Source organism: Trachemys scripta, chromosome 4 (assembly GCF_013100865.1).
Source record: "Trachemys scripta elegans isolate TJP31775 chromosome 4, CAS_Tse_1.0, whole genome shotgun sequence".
Taxonomy (NCBI): domain Eukaryota; kingdom Metazoa; phylum Chordata; order Testudines; family Emydidae; genus Trachemys; species Trachemys scripta.
Window position 1 is genome coordinate 83,323,612 of NC_048301.1, and position 20,353 is coordinate 83,343,964.

The window sequence follows — 20,353 nt, forward strand, 5'->3', positions numbered from 1 at the left end:
GTTATTCCTCCATGGAAACAATACTTATAAATTTGCAGTATTGATCCTTTCTAGTCCATTTATCGGTCTAGAGACCAACTGATGAGGAGACTGAATAAATGCTCTTTGATGTAATGCTATTGACAGATTTTTTTTTTTATGTGAAATGGTTTAATTCATCTAGCATAGCCCAGTCACTTACACATAAAGTTTATACATGGTAGTTTGAGTTTCCTGCACTTATAAGAGAGAACAGCTAACTTACAAACGAACTTTTGGGGAAATGTGAAATCTCTCTCCAACTCATCTTCCACTTGCTTATTACTAATCATATCTTCTAATATAGGAACATTTACACCCATTTTGCTTAGTCAAATCACTTAAGAATTCCCAAGATAAGAAGCATTACAAACATTTTTGTTTGGCTTCTGTTTGGATAAGTTTTTCGGGAGATGCATTTAATGTTTTAAGGCTCAACACTTTAAAAGTGGCCATATGACTGAAAATCAATGGAATTTGCCACTATAAATTTAGGAATAATACAGTGAACACACCGTGTAATCGATGACTTTTCACCGCTCCATATATATATGCACTGTCTGCTCAATTTCATGTCTTCACAGCCAAAGCTTACTATTTACTGTTGTACAGAACTGCACAGATTAACAGTACTATATAAATAATTGTCATGCACATACCTGTTTAACAGGATCTTTGTCAAGTTCATCAAAGAGTTTCTGAAACAGGGCAGCTGACAGTATGCCATGAGGGCATGACCGAACTGTCTTTACATACAAGAGAAACACAAATCAACATCTGTGTTTAATATATCTGTAGCGGAGGGCAGATGCCTGAAGACTATATCAGTACTCAGGGAGGCAGCAGGCTCCAGTAGGCAAGGCACTGGATTAGGACCAGTGGTGGATTAGCCACTGGGCCAATGGGGCCTGTGCCCAGGGGCTTTGGTCACCAGGCAGCATGGGAAGCCCCCACGCCCTAACCCCACTCCACAGCAGCAGCCACGGGATGGGGGAAGCCACCCCCTGTCCCCATCGTCCTCCAACCCGGTTCCTGGCAGCAGTCGCAGGATGTTGAAAGCTCCCCACCCTGGGAAGCCCCAGTGCCCGACCCGCTCTCCAGCAGTAGCACCAGGCAGGCAGGACAGGAGAAGCCCCAGCGCCCCGATCCTGGTCCCCTGCAGAAGCACGGGGTGGGGGAAAGGAGGGGATGGCAGGGGAAGCCCCTGCACCCGGACCCCCGCTGCGGCCCTGAGACAGGAGGGTCTCTCACTCCCCACTGCAGTCCCAGGGCCGTGGTGCGGGAATAGAGCTTCTCTGGTCTTGGGGCCACAGTGGGGGTTGGGGGGAGAAAAAGGAGAAAAAGGGGTTGCGGGACTGCAGTGGGGAGGGCGGAAGGATGGGGGGACCCTGGGTGGAACAGGGGTGGGCCCTGGGGAAGGGGCAGAAAGGAGTGGGACTGTGGGCGGGGCCACAGGCAGAAGGGGCGGAACAGGGGTGGGAAGGGGACCCCCATTGGGAGGTGGATTACTTATGACAACGGGAGAGCTCTCTCCCTTCGGCACAGAGCAGCTACACTAGAGATCTTACAGTGGTGCAGCTGCACTGGTGCCACTGTAAGCTCTCTAGTATAGACATAGCCTTCGACCAATAGTTCTCAACCTGCAGCCTGCTTGCGGCCCAACCAGCGCACAGCTGTGCAGTCCATGTGACATCCTCAGGGCCATACAGGTAGTGTATATATTGTTTGGGTGCAGCCCACATAACACACACAGAGCTGCATATGCAGCCCTCAATGATAAACAGGTTGAGAACCACTGCCTTCGACTCTAAACTTTCAAAACATAGGTACCTAAAACACTTAACCAATAGTGTGATTGACTTTGAAGCTGATCTCCCATTGGAATGAGTTGGCTAACTATGGATTTAGGTGTCTACCTTCTGTTCTATATTCCCCCGCATACATCCTGCTCTGAGTAACTGAGACTAGAACTGACAACCAAGGGAAACAAAATATATATACTTACCCCCCTCCCCCCCCCGACCTCCATTTCATTTCAAGCATATTTGTGCCATCTGGCTCCTGCTGCACTTTAACTAAACCTACTTCAAGAGTCTTTAATTTTGCTTTATGCAGAGTTTCACAGACATATGTTCATATACAATGTACTTTCCTAAGCTGTCATATGCAATATGTGTTGCAAGAGAGTGTCCCTAGAAAAGGCTGAGACATGGACAGAAAAGCCAACTTGGTATGACCCATAACAATTTAACAAGAGGCGTTGAAATGTAATCAAGACAATCTACTTGTATGTGAATTTCAAAGACCAGCAGTCATTAACCCATTTATCTACAGTAATAGAAATCAAGGGTAGATGCTAAGTGTATTTATCTGTGTTTATCTATATATTGTTAGAAGTTTAACAAAATCACCAGATTAGCTTATAGAGGCTAATTCCCTTTGGTGTCTTAATTGCTTTATATTATGAATGCAGATGGTTCATTTAACCTTAAGATCAAAGATGTAAGATATAGCAGAAACTCAGAGTTATGAACCATCAGGAATGGAGATGGTTTGTAACTCTGAAACATTCATAACTCTGAACAAACCGTTATGGTTGTTCTTTTAAAGTTTACAACTAAACATTGACTTAATACAGCTTTGAAACTTAACTATGCAAAAGAAAAATGCTGCTTTTAACTATCCTAATTTAAATGAAACAAGCACAGAAATAGTTTCCTTACCTTATCAAATCTTTTTTTTAAACTTTCCCTTTATTTGTTTAGTAGTTTACATTTAACACAGTACTGTACTGTATTTACTTTTCTTTTTGGTCTCTGCTGCTGCCTGATTGCATACTTCCAGTTCCAAATGAGATCTGTGGCTGACCTGTCAGTTCATAACTCTGGTGTTCTGAGGTTTTACTATAGGGTAAGAAACTAATAATATTATCTATATTGTCTTCAACTTCATTATCTATGCTATGATGAAGTACCAGCTAACTGCCTTTACTGAATGAATGCAACTAGTTTACCTCTGAATGCATAGGAAATAGAAGATTAGCTACAAAGCAACTATCTCAAGGGAGGTCTTGCTGTGACAAGAGGTTTGTCAGCTTGCTAGGGAGCTATAAAGGAAAGCCCCAGACCTGACCCTGACATCTCAGGTCTGCTTAAAACTTTAACATGGAAGATCTAAGCCATAAGACTGAGGTCTCCAAGTTTACCCTGGAATTCTCATGGAAGAACTTGAACAGACTATTCCTGGACTGCCTATTGGACTATAACCTTTTAAATTGATTCCAGAAAAACTTTTACTAATCAGAAGCCTCACCATCTCTGCTATAAAACTTGACCTAAGGACTTTACACATATCTGTATGTATATTGATCTTTTAACCACTGCAACTCTCTTCTTTCTTTTTCCTTTTATTTTTAAACCTTTAGTTTTACACATAGACTGGCATCTATGTGAATATTGGGTAAGATCTGAGACTCATACTCTCCTGGGGATAAGTGTCCAGTCCTTTTGGGATTGGTGAACATCACATATGGCGAATCAGGCTTTCAGTAAACACTCACTATATTAGACTTGCCTATCTAAATGGAGACCAAGGGCTGGACTGCTTAAAGGGGACTGTATATAGCTTCTTGTTAACCAATGTGGTGTTACAGAAGCTGTTTTGTTCCTTGGATTGGGCCAAAAGAAATCTGATGAAATTCAACAAGGACAAGTGCAGAGTCCTGCACTTAGGACGGAAGAATCCCATGCACTGCTACAGACTAGGGACCAAATGGCTAGGCAGCAGTTCTGCAGAAAAGGACCTAGGGGTTACGGTGGACGAGAAGCTAGATACGAGTCAATGGTGTGCCCTTGTTGCCAAGAAGGCTAACGGCATTTTGGGCTGTATAAGTAGGGGCATTGCCAGCAGATTGAGGGACGTGATCATTCCCCTCTATTCGACATTGGTGAGGCTTCATCTGGAGTACTATGTCCAGTTTTGGGCCCCACGCTACAAGAAAGATGTGGAAAAATTGGAAAGAGTCCAGCGGAGGGCAACAAAAATGATTAGGGGGCTGGAGCACATGACTTATGAGGAGAGGCTGAGGGAATTGGGATTGTTTAGTCTGCAGAAGAAAAGAATGAGGGGGGATTTAATAGCTGCTTTCAACTACCTGAAAGGGGGTTCCAAAGAGGATGCATCTAGACTGTTCTCAGTGGTAGCAGATGACAGAACAAGGAGTAATGGTCTCAAGTTACAGCGGGAGAGGTTTAGGTTGGAGATTAGGAAAAACTTTTTCACTAGGAGGGTGGTGACGCACTAAAATGGGTTACCTAGGGAGGTGTTGGAATCTCCTTCTTTAGAGGTTTTTAAGGTCATCCCTGGCTGGGATGATTTAGTTGGGGATCCTGCTTTGAGGAGGGGGTTGGGGCTAGATGACCTCCTGAGGTCCCTTCCAACCCTGATATTCTATGAGTCTATGAATCTAATTATAGAATAGACCACCAGTTTTGGGGATTGTCTGCCCTATTCCTTGCAGTCTGCCCATTCTTAGCGTGGCCCATCCAGGCACCTGGTCACAAAGGCATTACCAGGTCACACTGTTAAAGATGTTGTGACAATGTCTGTGACAGAACACATGCACTGCTGGTTTGTTAAGTCCATCCCTGGATCAGAGTTTATGTCTTCCACTCTTAAAAATTGGAGTTTGAACTGTGACAGAAGTCAGGCCTTTAGGGAGTAGATGTTCAACCTCATTGCTTAACTTAAGCCTCCCACAAGCCTTACGAATGCCAAAAAGGAGCTAACCATGGGCATGCTATCACCCATAGTTTAGCCCTGGTTTTCCTTAGAAATGGGCATTTCAAATGCTAGAAGAAAACACTGTAAAAAGCCATGTTCCAATCTAGCACATCTAGGTCTGCTCTCCTCCTAGCACTAAAATGTGCTTTGAAGCATTCAAATGAGCAAGTCTGAAACTGGGACAGTCTCGTTATCTTTCACTAACCTTTGCATTCTCTGTCCCTTCACATGGGAGAGACAACACTAACTCCTCCCTCCCTGCCCACTACCCTGAAGAGTGAGTAACCCTAACTTCTGGTCAATGGCTTCAGAGAAGATTTGAGAGCCACACCATACTGAGAATAGTCTGCTCGACTGATCTAGTTACCATTTTTACACAGCTGCCCCTTTTCCATTATAAAATCCTAAAAAACTGATATTCTAAGATAGTGTTTTAAAAAAGAATTTGCAACAAAAATGTTTAATGAAAACAAACTAGAACATCACTAAGAAGTGGCTGAATGGCTCTGGGGGGTTGTAATAAGAAATAAAGCCTTCTGCCCTCGGTCACTGGTTCAAACTGAGTTTGCCAGTGGTGACCAAAAATTCTTTTCATCAGACAGCTGCTCACTAATTCATAAGAGAAATGAGTTTGGTGGTCAAAGACCAGCTGAGAGCAGACTGGACACACACCGTTTCCACACCACCATTCAGAGTCTCAGCAAGAAGGCCAAGAAATAAATGGTTTTGCAGCCCGACCTGACCTCTGCTCTCACACTCAGAGGGGATTCCGATATTGGCAGGGCAGTGGGAAGAAGCTTCTGCTGATGTGATCACTCTCAGACCTGCTCTGTGGTTAAACAGAAGACTTCAGTCTCCAGGGCTATCAGGCCAGAACCTTTAACAAGAACTGATATGAACCTAATCAAACAAAATCAGATTCCTACCCTCAAGATGGCTTGCTTGCAGCAAGAATCCATTTCAACTTTTTGAAGCACTTGTAGTAAGGTATTAGCACTGACACACAATCTGTTTAAAAATAAAATTAAAGAAAAAAAAGAGGAGACAATTAACTCTGACGGACATCTTGAAATATAATCGGTCTCTCCTGCCTCTCATGAAGGCACTATCAAAGTGCTGCTCTTAACTCCAGCCCTGTGCTTATTTGTTAATGCAATTACAACAGACATGGAAGATTAGGTGTGAAAGCAAAAACCGGCTTCCATCTTCCCCCACCTATAAGACAGACACAAATGAGAGCCTCAGAACTGTGTTTAAATGATAAGGATATAGTATAACAGGGTGCAGGAGAGAGGCAGCCAGAAAAACAGACCATTAAATAAACAGATGGGTGATAATCGGTCTTCCCCCCAAAAAAGGGAATCTCAGGAGAAGTAACAGACACAACTGGAGGGAAAATATTGCTCTCTTCCCGCACAGCAACATACACTGTGGCATTCTTCACTTACTCATTTGTACTGACAGGACTCTCCTTCAGGGAGCACAGCACTTCGAATGCAGCCCGGATTCCTAAACGTCTCCTCAAGAGCGAGGACTGAACCGATTTCTATACAGTGAAAACAATACAGAGGAGCGAAGTTACCTTTCAGTAGCTATTACAGAGGCAACTCGTGTAGCTGAAATGAAGAGTGCCCTGAGTCATTGCCCATCTCTCAAACCAAAGCAAACTGCAAGCCTCAAAAGGAGCCATTTCAGTTCAGTTAAGAGTGGGTTTCAGGAAGGGCAGGTCACCCACTCTCTGCCAATTCCCCCACCACTAGCCACCCGCAGTCCATCTACAGAGTCCAATTGTATATTTGCTCTGCAGTTTAAAGAGTAACTTTAAAAAGTTTCAAGGCTGAGATCAGTGGAGTCCAAGAGAAGACATATTGCTCAGAGAGAGCAAGAAGACATAAGAGTCCTGCAATTGCTAGGCATGAGCAAGGAGACAGGGTACAGAGGAGAAGAATGCCACCCAACCCCCCCCCCCACCCCACAGGACCAAGACTTCTGACCAGAGAACACACTGGCCTTCTGGCATCCCCTGGAATCATGGCTGGTTTTGGAGATTTCCTACCCCCTCTTCCTTGAGATTGGACAGTAAAAGGGAAAGAAAATGGGGGACCATCTGAGTTCACATAAACATCCGGGGCCAGATTTTCAAGCCCTGGCATCCATTGATGTGAGCACACTTTTGGGGGAACTAACTCCAGAATGTGCAGGTGATGAGTGGTATTAGAGTATCCAAAAGCATAAATGTGCACCACCATCCATGTAGAAGAACAGTGTCAGTTAAGATCCCACCAAAAGCAGGCCCCTAGCCATTTTTGTCTTATCTGTACTTTTTTTATATAAGACTTTTTCACACTAGCAACCGTCATGGTCAGTATGTGCATCTCTCCACTATCTTTCTGTAGTGGAAACTGAGACAGTTTCCTGGTGAGCAGGAAAGGAATATGCACGGCATTTCCCCACTTTTTGTCTGTCACATTCACAGACCCCTCCCACCAAGGAAAGCCCAAGACCGCTCCCCATAGAGCGCACATTGCCTCCAAAGGGGTGTGAGAGCCTGGGAGCAACATCCCCTTTGGACATATTCCTGGAGTAAGTTGGGTATCGCAGGGAGTATGCTGCACTCCACGAGGGGCACAGCAGCAGAAACATTCCCTCTGTGCACTTCTGAGCACCAAGAGGAATTCGGCAGGGCTATATCTAAATGGTAGGATTGTTCCCTATGGGAGGAGAGATCATGATCTGAAGAAGGAATATCAAGGAAGCACGGGCAGTACAAAGGCCCGCTCAACCACCTCATATAAAGAGGCACTTACGTGGGAACTCCTCCTGCAGTTCTAAAGAAAAATAACTAAGAGGGTGAGTAGGGGAAAGAGGAAGCAGAGTGAATGCTGTGGGAGATACCAAGAACTGATCTTAATCATTGCCAGACTGTTATTTCTTATTCATTCTTCCTTCTCCTCAACCCCACAGTGCTCACTTGACATATTCTTAATTAATGGCCTAGGATTGGCAGCCTCTTTCCCCCTAAAAGCCTACTATACATCAAAATACAATAAATCAGTCCCAGGAAAAGCTCTTCTATGATAATAAAAGCAAGGACCCAGGTTAATTCAGAGACAATCGAAAAGCCATCTTCCAAGATCTATGCTCAAGAAGGTGGTGGCAGCAGTTTTAAGTAGGGCTGTCGATAAATCACAGTTAACTCACGCGATTAACTCAAAAAAATTAATCGCAATTCATTGCAGTTTTAATTGCACTGTTAAATAAGAGAATACCAATTGAAATGTATTAAATATTTTTGATGTTTTTCTACATTTTCATATATATTGTATTCTGTGTTGTAACTGAAATCAAAATTATTTTTTATTACAAATATTTGCACTGTAAAAATGATAAACAAAAGAAATAGTATTTTTCATTTCACCTCATACAAGTACTGTAGTGCAATCTTTTTGTCATGAAAGTGCAATTTACAAATGTAGTATTTTTTGCTATATAACTGCACTCAAAAACAAAACAAACAATGTAAAGCTTCAAGTCCTACAAGTCCACTAAGTCCTACTTCTTATTAAGCCAATCCCTAAGACAAACAAGTTTGTTTACATTTACAGGAGATAATGCTGCCCTCTTCTTATTTACAATGTCACCAGAAAGTGAAAACAGGCATTTGCATGGCACTTCTGTAGCTGGCATTGCAAAGTATTTACATGTCAGATGTGCTAAACATTCGTGTGCCCCTTCATGCTTCAAGCACCATTCCAGAGGACATGTTTCCATGCTGATGATGCTCGTTTAAAAAAATTATGCATTTATTAAATTTGTGACTGAATCCTTGGGGGAGAATTGTATGTCCCTTGCTCTGTTTTACCCACATTCTGCCATATAGTTCATGTTATAGCAGTCTCGGATGATAACCCAACAAACGATCTTCATTTTAAGAACACTTTCACTGCAGATTTCACAAAATGCAAAGAACGTACCAATGTGAGATTTCTAAAAATAGCTACAGCACTTGACCCAAGGTTTAAGAATCTGAAGTGCCTTCCAAAATCTGAGAAGGTTGAGGTATGGAGAATGCTTTCAGAAGTCTTTAAAGAGCAACATTTCAATGCGGAAACTACAGAACCCGAACCACCAACAAAGAAAATCAACCTTCTGCTGGTGGCATCTGACTCAGATAATGAAAATGAACATGCGTCGGTCCACACTGCTTTGGATTGTTATCAAGCAGAACCCGTCATCAGCATGGACACATGTCCCCTGGAATGATGGTTGAAGCATGAAGGGACATATGAAACTTTGGTGCATCTGACACGTAAATATCTTGCGACGCCAGCTACAACAGTACCATGAGAACGCCTGTTCTCACTTGCAGGTGACATTGTAAACAAGAAGCGGGCAGCATCATCTCCTGCAAAAGTAAACAAACTTGTTTTTCTTAGCAATTGGCTGAATAAGAAGTAGGACTTAGTGAACTTGTAGGCTCTGAAGTTTTACATTGTTTTGTTTTTGAATGCAGCTTTTTTGGTACATAATTCTACATTTGTAAGTTCAACTTTCATGATAAAGAGATTGCACTACAGTACTTGTATGAGGTGAATCGAAAAATACTATTTTTTACAGTGCAAATACTTGTAATAAAAAATAAATATAAAGTGAGCACCGTACACTTTGTATTGTGTTGTAATTGAAATCAATATATTTGAAAATGTAGGAAAACATCCAAAAATATTTAAATAAATGGTATTCTATTCTTGTTTAACAGTGCGATTAATCATGATTAATTTTTTTAATCTCTTGACAGCCCTAGTTTTAAGGTAAGATAAGAGCTTATCTCTTCAATGTCACCAATCTTGAACAGTCCCAAGACTACCTACATTGCAAATCAAGCATCCTCATTTACTGTTGAAAGTCATTCACCTGGAAAGGCAGTGAGTGTAAAACCTGATATCCAATCCTGTTTGAGGGAGAGAGAGCCTTTCCCTATTCCTCTCACTGACTCACTCTTACCCATAGCTCTCTCTCAGCCTGCCAAGGACCACATGTGGGTACAACGTGCAAGAGACTAAAAAATGAGGGACACTAACATGTCAAATGCTGTGGGATTCATTCCTTTATCATGTTAATACCTCTTCCTGTATTCACCGTTTCATGATTTTTCATTTCTGAGTTAGCACTCACAGCCCTTCCTGCTGAAGCGATCCAAGCTTCACCTCACCTGGAGGGCAACACTGACACACATAAGGTAAAGCTCGTCTGTGCAGAAGACGGAGCATGCTCCAAGACTGTGCAACAAACTCCCCCAGGAGCTAAGGACCATGACAAGTCTCACTATCTCCTGCTCCAGGGGCAAGGCATGTTTCTTTGACCTGCCTTCTCCAATATAAACACTTAGCAGCATGTACATTTTAAAGCAAACCAAAACAAAGCACTACACTGAACACACAACTCTCCCCTAGAGGAGAGGATAAGAGAGAACAATCCCCACGTTGCTTAATGCACTACTGAAAGGTGCAGAGGAGTTTATAGTGTACGACTGATTCTTTATACATCATAGACTCCTTTTATTTGAATTTAAGTATCCATGGATATACCTGTATCTCAGGCAGTAACTCTCCCCCTCACCCCCAATGAATAAATGGTGGCAAAGAGGGAATGAAGATTCAGCAACAAGCCAGATTAATGTCTCCTTGTAATTGACTGGCTAGTCACTTCCATGGAACTCAAGTTCTGCAGCAAGTTCAGTGGTTTGCACTTTAAATTACAGCATGTGCCACAATACAGTCTAAGCATAAAATACAAATAAAATGGAGAGAAAAGGTTCTCTTTACAGGCAGAAGTTATAGTAACACGATTTGTAGTGAGGACCAGTCACCACTTCTGACTTGATTTCACATGCTGAATCATGCAGGAGAAATATAAAACAGTAATTTTTTTATTATTGTTATTTTTATCTATTAAAATAGCACCTAAAGGCCCCAACCGAGAAAGGGGACCTATTGTGCTAGGTACCGTAAACAGTAATACACCAAGGCCTGAGCCACAGAGCTCTGATACAGCTATTTTGGTGAGGGGTGGAGGTTTTTTACAATAGTTAAATCTGTACAAATTCTAGTGCGAGAACACAGTTACACTGGGGTATAGCTTACTCCTCTTTCCTTACAGGAAGAAGCTACACTAGTATACACACCTTGATACTACACTAGGATACACGCCTTTATAGTATTGTAACTGTGTCCCCAATCAAAGAGGTTGTGCCGCTTTGACTACACCAGCTAATTTCAAACTCCACTCCCGTGCATTTCAGACTTAGAGCTATCTTATGGCTCAGCAATAGTGTGATTAGCACATAGAAGCACACAAAAAAGGCATGTTTTACTCACCAGAAGGTATCCTCGAAACTGATTGTATATTATTGCTGTCAGCAAGTTCATCAGAAACAGGTTTCCTTTAAGAAAAGAAATACATATAGTGAGATCCACTGGACATTTAGTTCAGTTTCTTTGAATCATATCGTGTTTGCCTGAGTCTAAGCCACACAATGAATAATCTGGACCTAAACACACAGTCATTTTTTCGTGAAACAACAGACCTATAGGATTTGAATATTGCTAGCTCATAAAACAGGAGCCATTACAACATTTTTACAATAGCCACCAAGAGAGAAATCAAACTCAACATTTCTATTGCTCACTTAAACAATAAGCAGAGCTATAACAAGAAGTCAGGTTTTAAGACAGAAGTATTTGTAAATGCAGAAACTAATGAAGACTTTTCAACTGACTAGAACTTTACATCTTAAAACTTTGATAGAAAAAAATAAGAATTAAATTACAACAATGTTTGCATATGTTGCACAGTAAGCTGGTAAAGTGACTTTAAAATTCAACACAATTAGTTTCCTCACAACAAATATCTGAGTCTTGCCCTCGCCGCCAGCCCAACTAATAAAATTTGCCAATAGTTTGCATGTATGGCTCTACAAAAGTTTGAGCTAACTACAGGTCATGGACTAACCTATCTAAAAATGAGTAAAATTGCTGTAAGCATCTTTCATGAAAACTATACTTCAAGATACTTCACAGAGTTAAATACAACTGCAAAGTTTAAGTAAAAGAAACACAAGGAAAGACGACTATTGTGGTTATAAATCCCAGAAAAAAATTAAAACAACAGCTTTTCCAAACTCCAATTCTAAGGTTCCTCTGTCAGGGTGTGGTAAAATGATTAACAAGTAACTTAGCACTCTACAGGCTAGTCTACACTAGAAGTGCTGCAGCTGTGCTGCTGTAGCATGTCTGGTGAAGATGCTCTTGGCCGACGGGAAAGAGCTTGCCCATCAGCATAATAAAACCACCTCCACGAGAAGCGTTAGCTATGTCAGCGGGAGAAGTTCTCACACCAATATAGCACTGTCCACACCAGCACTTAGGTCGATGTAACTTATGTCACTCCGGGGGGGGTGGCTTATTCACACCCTTGAGCAACATAGGTTATGCTGACATAAGTGGTAGTGTGTACAAATCCGAAGTTACTGAAGAGAACAGGTGACTTACCCAACACAGTGAAGAGTATGAAGAAGATAGAATAGGCTCGATTCTTAGAATATGCAGGAATCATCACTGTATAAAAGTTTTAAAACAAATGGGAATTAGGAATGTTGTGCCTGAAAGAAACAAACACTTAAAATCCTGATCTGGTATAGGTGGAGACCATGGGGCAAATTAGCTGGGGTAATTGTAATAGCTTAAGTCAATGAAACTATGACAGTTTAAATTGTTTCAATGGGGGCAGAAGTTGGAGAAATCTTTAAAGGCTTTAAAGAGTTAAAAAGGACACAAATTTGGAGTAGCCCTTGCAGTTTTCTCACTAATTGCAGAAGGAACCATTATATGGAAGAATAGTAAGAATATTTAGGATCATTTGATAGTGGTCAGACCAGGGGTCGGCAACGTTCAGCACGCGGCTCGCCAGGGTAAGCACCCTGACAGGCCAGGCCAGTTTTATTTACCTGCTGACGCAGCAGGTTCGGCCGATCGCAGCCCCCACTGGCCGCGGTTCGCCGTCCCGGGCCAATGGGGGCGGCGAGAAGTGGCGCAGGCGAGGGATGTGCTGGCCGCGGCTTCTCGCTGCCCCCATTGGCCCGGGACGGCAAACCACGGCCAGTGGGGGCCACGATCGGCCAAACCTGCCACATCAGCAGGTAAATAAAACTGGCCCGGCCCACCAGGGTGCTTACCCTGGCGAGCCGCATGCCGAACGTTGCCGACCCCTGGGTCAGACTGCAAATTAAGGGGAGCAATGGAATCCATTCCATCAACTATTTTATATTGTTAATAGGAGAGAGGATATGAGAATGACTTTGGAATGGATTGCTCACCATCAGGGTTATTTGCAGTAGTCAGCAGCACCAGCAGTGAAGTCAGTGAATCTGGCAAATTGTGAAAATATCCCACCCATTCCTTGTCTTGCTGCTTATCCTAGACACAGAGACCCATATTATTACCAAAGCAACACTGAGGTGTCAACAAGCCTGTGTCTTGCCAGGGAAAATCAGTTAAGAATCACCCAAGAACCCTTTTCACTGCTTGATACAATACAGACAGCCAAGTCTACCAAGCAAGGTGGAAGAGAGCTGTGAGAGTAGTGTAGAAGATGTAGGCAACTTACATGCAAGGTTCTGATACAATCAATCAATCAGTTATGCTGCTGTAGTGCCTTCAGGCAGACATCATTAAAATGTAAGAAAGAACATAGTTAAAAACAGCAAGATGTAGAAGTGTTAATACAGGATTTAGGTCTGCCTAAAGTCTATGGATATTGGAGGGAAGATAATGCCAGAAAGAGGGAGTGTAGCAATTCTGATAATGGCACAAAGATGAAAAGAGCATCCCCTCCTCGCTGAGAGGGCAGCTCGGTGCATCGGAAAGAATGGGCTTCTGAGTATGATAAAATCACCAACATAAGAAACCTTAATTCAGACAGTAGCGTCTTACGCCCCTATCTACACTGCAAAAGTCAAGCCTGTATGGGAAGCTGTACAGTCTGCAGACACTAAGGGTATGTCTTCACTACCAATGTTAAAACGTTGCCACAGCAGCGCTTTAACATGGCTGTGTAGTCGCGGTACCAGTGCTGGAAGAGAGCTCTCCCAGCACTGTAAAAAAAACCACCCCCACGAGAGATGTAGCTCCCAGCGCTGGTGCACTGTCTGCACTGCCACTTTACAGCGCTGAAACTTGCAGCACTCAGGGGGCTGTTTTTTCACACCCCTAAGGCCTTGGCTACACTTAAGAATTCACAGCGCTGCCGCGCGAGTGTAGTCGCGCCGCCAGCGCTGCAAGAGCTCTCTCGCAGTGCTGTAAGTACTCCACCTCTCCGAGGGGAATAGCTTGCAGCGCTGCAAGCGAGCGTGCAGCGCTGCAGGCTCTGATTACACTTGCGCTTTACAGCGCTGCACTCGCTGCGCTTGGGGGGGGGGGGGGTTTCACACCCCTGAGCACAGCAAGTTGCAGCGCTGTACAGTGCCAGTGTAGCCAAGGCCAGAGAGAGAAAGTTACAGCACTGTAAAGTGGCAGTGTAGACAAGGCCTAACAGTTCTATCTTACATTGCAGATGGGAAACCAATCATGATTCCAAACTAAGGCCTTGGCTACACTTGCAGCTGTACAGCGCTGTGAGGTAAACCTGTCTTCATACAGCTGAGTAGGGAAAAGCACTGCAGTCTGTCCACAGTGACAGCTGCCAGAGCAGTGGTGTGGCCACACTTGCAACATTTGCAGCTGTGTTGGGAGCGGTGCATTATTGGCAGCTATCCCAGCATTCATGTGGCTGCAACGTGCTTTTCAAAAAAGGGGGGGGGATTGTGACGGGGGGGGGGGGGGGTGGAGTGCTTTTTGGAGCATGTCAGCACTCTATTTTGCAAGTTCCGAACTCCTGGCCCCCTGCTCTTTCATTTACTCACTCAAAGCCAGCTGCAAACTGTTTGCTTTTCTCTGTGGTATGAGCTTTGAAACCTGCACTTCTGCATTCCTGCAGCCGGTCACAACAATGGAGAGGACTGGCCACTTGACAAGGTGATTAGTACAGCGCTGCAAGCATTTACACTCACACCCCGTGAGCCGTAGCCACTCCGCTGCAGCTGTTATTCCTCTCGGAGAGGTGGAGTACCTGCAGCGGTGTACCCAGGGAGATACAGCGCTGTAAGTGCCCTGCCAGTGTGGACGGAGAGTGAGTTACAGCGCTGGAGGAGGCTTTACAGCACTGTAACTTACAAGTGTAGCCAAGGCCTAAATTACGATAGCTTTTCCAAATTCTTATTCTAAGGTTCCTCTGTCAAGGTGTGGTAAAATGATTAACAAGTAACTTAGCACTCTATAGGCAAAGCTGTAGAACAATTCGGATACAATTAAAACAGATCATGTCTATAATACAATGCAGAAACAGGTCTTATTAGTTTCGGACAGCCGACACTCCGTTTTTCAGCATGCACAGGTCCTCGGGCCCTAACCGCACTGAAGAACAAGCCATGTTAGTGACAGTTGTGTTTAAAAAAGGCCCTGAAACCACAGCCTGAGAACGATTCTCAAACACAGTTGTCACTTGCGCAGTCTTCATACGGGAGGAAGCCCCCACCTTCTTGCACAGAGACCCTCTGACATCTCCCAGGTCTTCTGCCAAATAGCTTCTCCCATTGCTAGAGATAGGCCTGCTTGCACTCTCTCACCTGGAACCTGGGTACTTCATTTCTAAATGAACTCAATTAAGCTCAAGAACAAATTTACCCAGGACACGTGGGTGTTCTCGTTCTCTCTCTCTCTATATATATATATTTATATTTATTTACATACACACACACACACACACACACACACACACACACACATACAAGGCCCTGTTTACATAATGCAATTTTAGGGCCTTTACTACACTAGCCTTTCTGTTCCCACTTTAAAATTCTCACCTGTGCTAATACCAATGCAACTGTAACAGCACTGGAAGCTCCTGCATGGATAAGGCTGCTGGCATTTTTACCACCATGTCAGCCAGGATTGCTAATGAACAGAACTAGGCAAAGGGATAAAAAAAATGCAGTAGGGAAGTTAGTGTAGTCACAGCTCAGAAATGAAGACGAAGTTCAGTTTTGGAGATATAGCATTTTGAGATTGAGAAAGAAGAGACCGTAAAACTGGTTTGGAAGTGACCTTCCAATGCATTCTTAAATATATAGTACAGCAATCATCAGAATGTGTATGTTTTGTAATTCAGTTTCTAAAAACAACCCTCCTGTAAGAGATTATAAATCCATCCCAAGAGTTCTGACAAAGAAGGTTGGGGAACCTATCTGTTCTTGGGGAATGGGTTTCTCTGGCTTAATCAGACAACCAACATATGCAAAAGCCACTCAGGCGAGAAAAAACAACACTGGGATTTGTCACCTTTTATTAGTTACCTTTGATCGAGCAAACAGCAGCATGCCAAACATGGTGAAGAGACACAAATGAACAGCTAGCAGCAGAACAACACTATCAGAGAGAAAATATATATGTCAACACTAGTTCTTTTGCTAAAACACAAGAGGACACAGTCCTAAACAAAATCAATGTTTTTAAAAAAAGCTAGAGCAAAGTAACAAACAAATCAAAGCATCCCAATTCAGGACCCATAAGCATGTGTCATTGACTTCAATCAAAATTGACTGCAGGACTGAAGTCAATGGGACTTAAGCATGCATCTAAATCAGGGTCATAGTCTTCTGTCGCTTAATTATAAGGATTGTTTCTATAGCATTAGGCCTTATGACCTTCTTTGGCAAAAATATATGGTCTTAGTGGGTTTGTATATATATATATATCTTTGATTCTAAGATTAATATACCCTGTGTCAATCAAAGAGATGTGAGGGGATATAGCAAAGGGGATATACCATACACATGCATGCGCAGGAACAGGTCTCTTTAAAAAAGCATCACGCTGTGTGATTGCACTCCTTACTTTGATTTCTAGTTAAAGGCTTCTAATAAGAAAATACAATGCAATATCTGTACTGCTAATGCTTCCCCCAGAATGAAAATACTGAAGTAAAGCACCCTGCAATAAATGCATCATGGGAGAAGGTAGCCTAATGGTTGGAGTTCATAACTGGGAGCCAAGAATTCCCTATGTTCTACTCACAACTCTGAAACAGATTCTCTCAGAGGTCCTGGACAAATCACTTAACCAATTGATGCCTGTTTCTCCTCATGCAAGGGGGTTATGAGGATTAATGTACATAGTCATGACGCATGGCTAGAAAGGGTTAAACACCCTGAAAAATAAATAACCCTCAAAAGACATGTAGGGATAATGATAATGTTTGTGTATTTACATATGTATGAGAATGGTCGATAATGTAATCAACAGTCCCTGTCTATGCTGTACTCTGATATCATTTAAATGAATTGTAAACAAGGGATCTCTCAGTATCCATCTCTCTGTGAAATGTACTGTGAATGGTGGAGGAACAAGCAAATGGCCTTATGTTAATTCATATAGCTAAGTATGGTGATGGACCGCCTTCAAAGTCATCCTAATTACCTTTTGTTCCCCGAGGAACTCCCAACTTGTCAAACAGGACATTAAATTGTATAAAAGATCCTTGGGTCTCATTCTGTCATCTCAGATCTGTTTAAGCTTCTGCAGGGGAAGCTTGAATTGCAAGACTGAGGTCCCAGTTATGCTGGTATGGCCTGAATAGGAGATTTGGACATTGGACTATGACCTATGAACTGAATTCTAAAGGAACTCTTAGCAACTACAAAGCTCACCATCCTGCTGTGAATCTGAACCTCAATGAATTGAACTCATGTCTGGATGTAGATTGATCTTTTAACCACACTCTCTTTTGTTTTTTAATAAATTTTAGTTTAGTTAATAAGAATTGGCTGTAGCGTGTATTTGGGTAAGATCTGAAACATTCATTAACCTGGGAAGTAATGTGCCTGGTTCTTTGGGATTGGCAGAACCTTTTCTTTTACATGATGAAATAAGATTTACAGAAATTTTCATCATATCTGACGTGGGTACCTGGATGGAGCCCTGAGGTTGTATCACTTTAAGGGAACTAAATAGAACAGGAGTACTTGTGGCACCTTAGAGACTATCAAATTTATTTCAGCATAAGCTTTCGTGGGCTACAGCCCACTTCATCAGATACATAGGAAGTTGATGGATTTCCACTCCATACGGCTAAATGCAGTGCCTTGCATAATGACAGGTTTCAAAGTAGCAGCCGTGTTAGTCTGTATCCGCAAAAAGAACAGGAGTACTTGTGGCACCTTAGAGACTAACAAATTTATTTCAGCATAAGCTTTCGTGGGCTACAGCTACAGAAATCCATCAACTTCCTATGCATCTGAAGAAGTAGCCCACGAAAGCTTATGCTGAAATTTGATAGTCTCTAAGGTGCCACAAGTACTCCTGTTCTTTTTAAGGGAACTGTGTTGTTTGGACTTCTGAGAACCAGTAAGGTAATAAAGAAGCTGTTTTATGCTGGCTTGGTAAATCTAAGTATTGAAATATCCACCAGCTTTATGGGGATTGTCTGCCCCATTCTTTGCAGTGCACCCTAATTGAGTAACTACAGCTGGCTCCCCACTAGGGCCCTGCTCACAGTGGCACAGTCGTGCTTGGATACACATTACCACAGATTAACTGGATTTTTGGATCAGAACCACACGCTTGTCAAAATTTAATTTAGATATTGGAGAGTGTAAGAGTTAAAAATTAGTTACAGTGAGAGACCCAGGATCAAGATTCTGACAGAAAAAGCACTGAAGAATTGTGCTTACAGAGTAGGTTGGATTTTAAGCAAAAGGCTCCAGAGCAGGAACTGAAAAATCTGTTTATTGCCAGTGATAAGGAAGCAGACCCAGCGAAAGTGCTTGCCGTGAGAAACCAGCAGCTAGAACTTGAACAAAAACAAAAAATAGCTGATATGGAAGGAGAAGGTGCTGAAAGAAAATGCCTGTGTTTTGATCATGAACAAAGAATGGCATATATTCAATTCCAGGAACTAGAAGTTAAGGCAGAAGTGGACAGACTTAAGCTCCAACTCAGAAAAATAAAGGAACAGCAGGAACTGTATCATCCTGAAACGCTAGCTCCTCTCAACAGCAAAGATGGGGATAGAATCTATCCAGTTTGTAACAAAGTTGGTATGTTGTTTGACTCTAAGCAGACATGTGTAATCAAATTTACCGCAACATTGCCACCTTTTACGTAAATGCTTTTACTGTGAGCTCGGGTCAAGGTAACCCCATAACTTGTGCAGAGAATGTAAAAGTCAATGGTAAAAGCTGTTTAGGGCAAATTACAGCTTCTAACATCACTCTTGTTAAAGCAGATCTTGTCAAAGAGGAAGATTATTTACCAAATCAGAGTGTGAATATTGTAATCCTCTATGAGTTTACTGTAAGTGTGCCTTTAGCCAGAATCCATCTTGAATGGAATGGTGTTAAACATGAAGTTATATCTGGTGTAATTAAATTATTTCCTAAGGATCATTTGATTGGGGATGATATTAAAACTTTGTTCAGTCAAGCTGATGACATAAACCAGTCACAGGAAAGAAATAATCCTGAGCCTGTGTCTATTAGGGGCAAGGATTTGCCTATGAGGGTTTCTCCAAATGTTTGTCCGAGGAAGATGGCTGTTTGTCTGTGCAAAGAAGCAGTGCACACATGGAAAAGAATTTCTGAGTGTCTGTCTGGTATCTAAGAAGTGAATCTGGCATTAGATCAGGCTGAGGAAGATATTTCTCTAGAGCAAATTAAAATTGGTGATCAGGTTAAAGCCCTAACTGAGAAAGGAAGTGGTACATTCTTGGTAAGTGATAAATTGTTGACTAGTAAAGCTTGGGAAAGTAAGCCTGACCCAGGTAAAAGTGATGTGCTTAAAATAGCTCAGTGTAATAAGACACTACTTGTGGAATGACAGGTTTCAGAGTAGCAGCCGTGTTAGTCTGTATCCGCAAAAAGAACAGGAGTACTTGTGGCACCTTAGAGACTAACAAATTTATTAGAGCATAAGCTTTCGTGGGCTACAGCCCACTTCTTCGGATGCATATATGCATTTTTACTTGTGGAAAACAGCAGTTTATCTGTTAAGGCAGGGGAAGGCAAAGGAAGTTTAGATAAGCATAGGCAGACTTCTGAGCTGATGGCTTTATCTAATCAGCAGTTTGGGAAGGCAAGGTTAGTGGAACATGAGTATCCCTATACTTTACCTGTTATCAGGGTGGAGAATTGTGACAGTGAAGGAAATGTTCCTGTGTCTGTTTGGGGTAATGACTTGCCTATGAAGGGAGCTACCCCAATCTCCAAGCAATTGTCCATGAACAGCCATGTTTGCTGGGACAAGCGAAATGATATCCCAAGCTGTTTGTCTGTTAAAGGGGAATATTTCTCCAGTCCTTTGTCTGTAGAGCAGACAGAATGTGCTTCTCGGTTTATGCTAGTTGAAAATTTATCAGTTGTCCTAGAGTTGGATCTGGATTTAACTAAAGCCCAGGAAGGGAATGT

General features: G+C 42.5%; 1 protein-coding gene across 4 annotated transcripts in view; it reads right to left on the minus strand.

The window, feature by feature from the left end:
• TPCN2 (two pore segment channel 2) overlaps positions 1-20,353 on the minus strand; it is a 64,811-nt gene that overhangs the window by 18,227 nt on the left and 26,231 nt on the right. For 3 of the 4 annotated variants that reach the window (XM_034769771.1, XM_034769770.1, XM_034769772.1), the window contains exons 7-13: positions 16,247-16,319; positions 13,175-13,274; positions 12,351-12,416; positions 11,178-11,242; positions 6,249-6,346; positions 5,727-5,808; positions 678-764 (exon numbers count right to left, since the gene is read on the minus strand). In XM_034769771.1, the coding sequence (XP_034625662.1) occupies positions 678-764; positions 5,727-5,808; positions 6,249-6,346; positions 11,178-11,242; positions 12,351-12,416; positions 13,175-13,274; positions 16,247-16,319 (571 nt within the window). The remainder of the gene's footprint in view (positions 1-677; positions 765-5,726; positions 5,809-6,248; positions 6,347-11,177; positions 11,243-12,350; positions 12,417-13,174; positions 13,275-16,246; positions 16,320-20,353) is intronic. The other variant, XM_034769773.1, reaches the window with a different exon arrangement.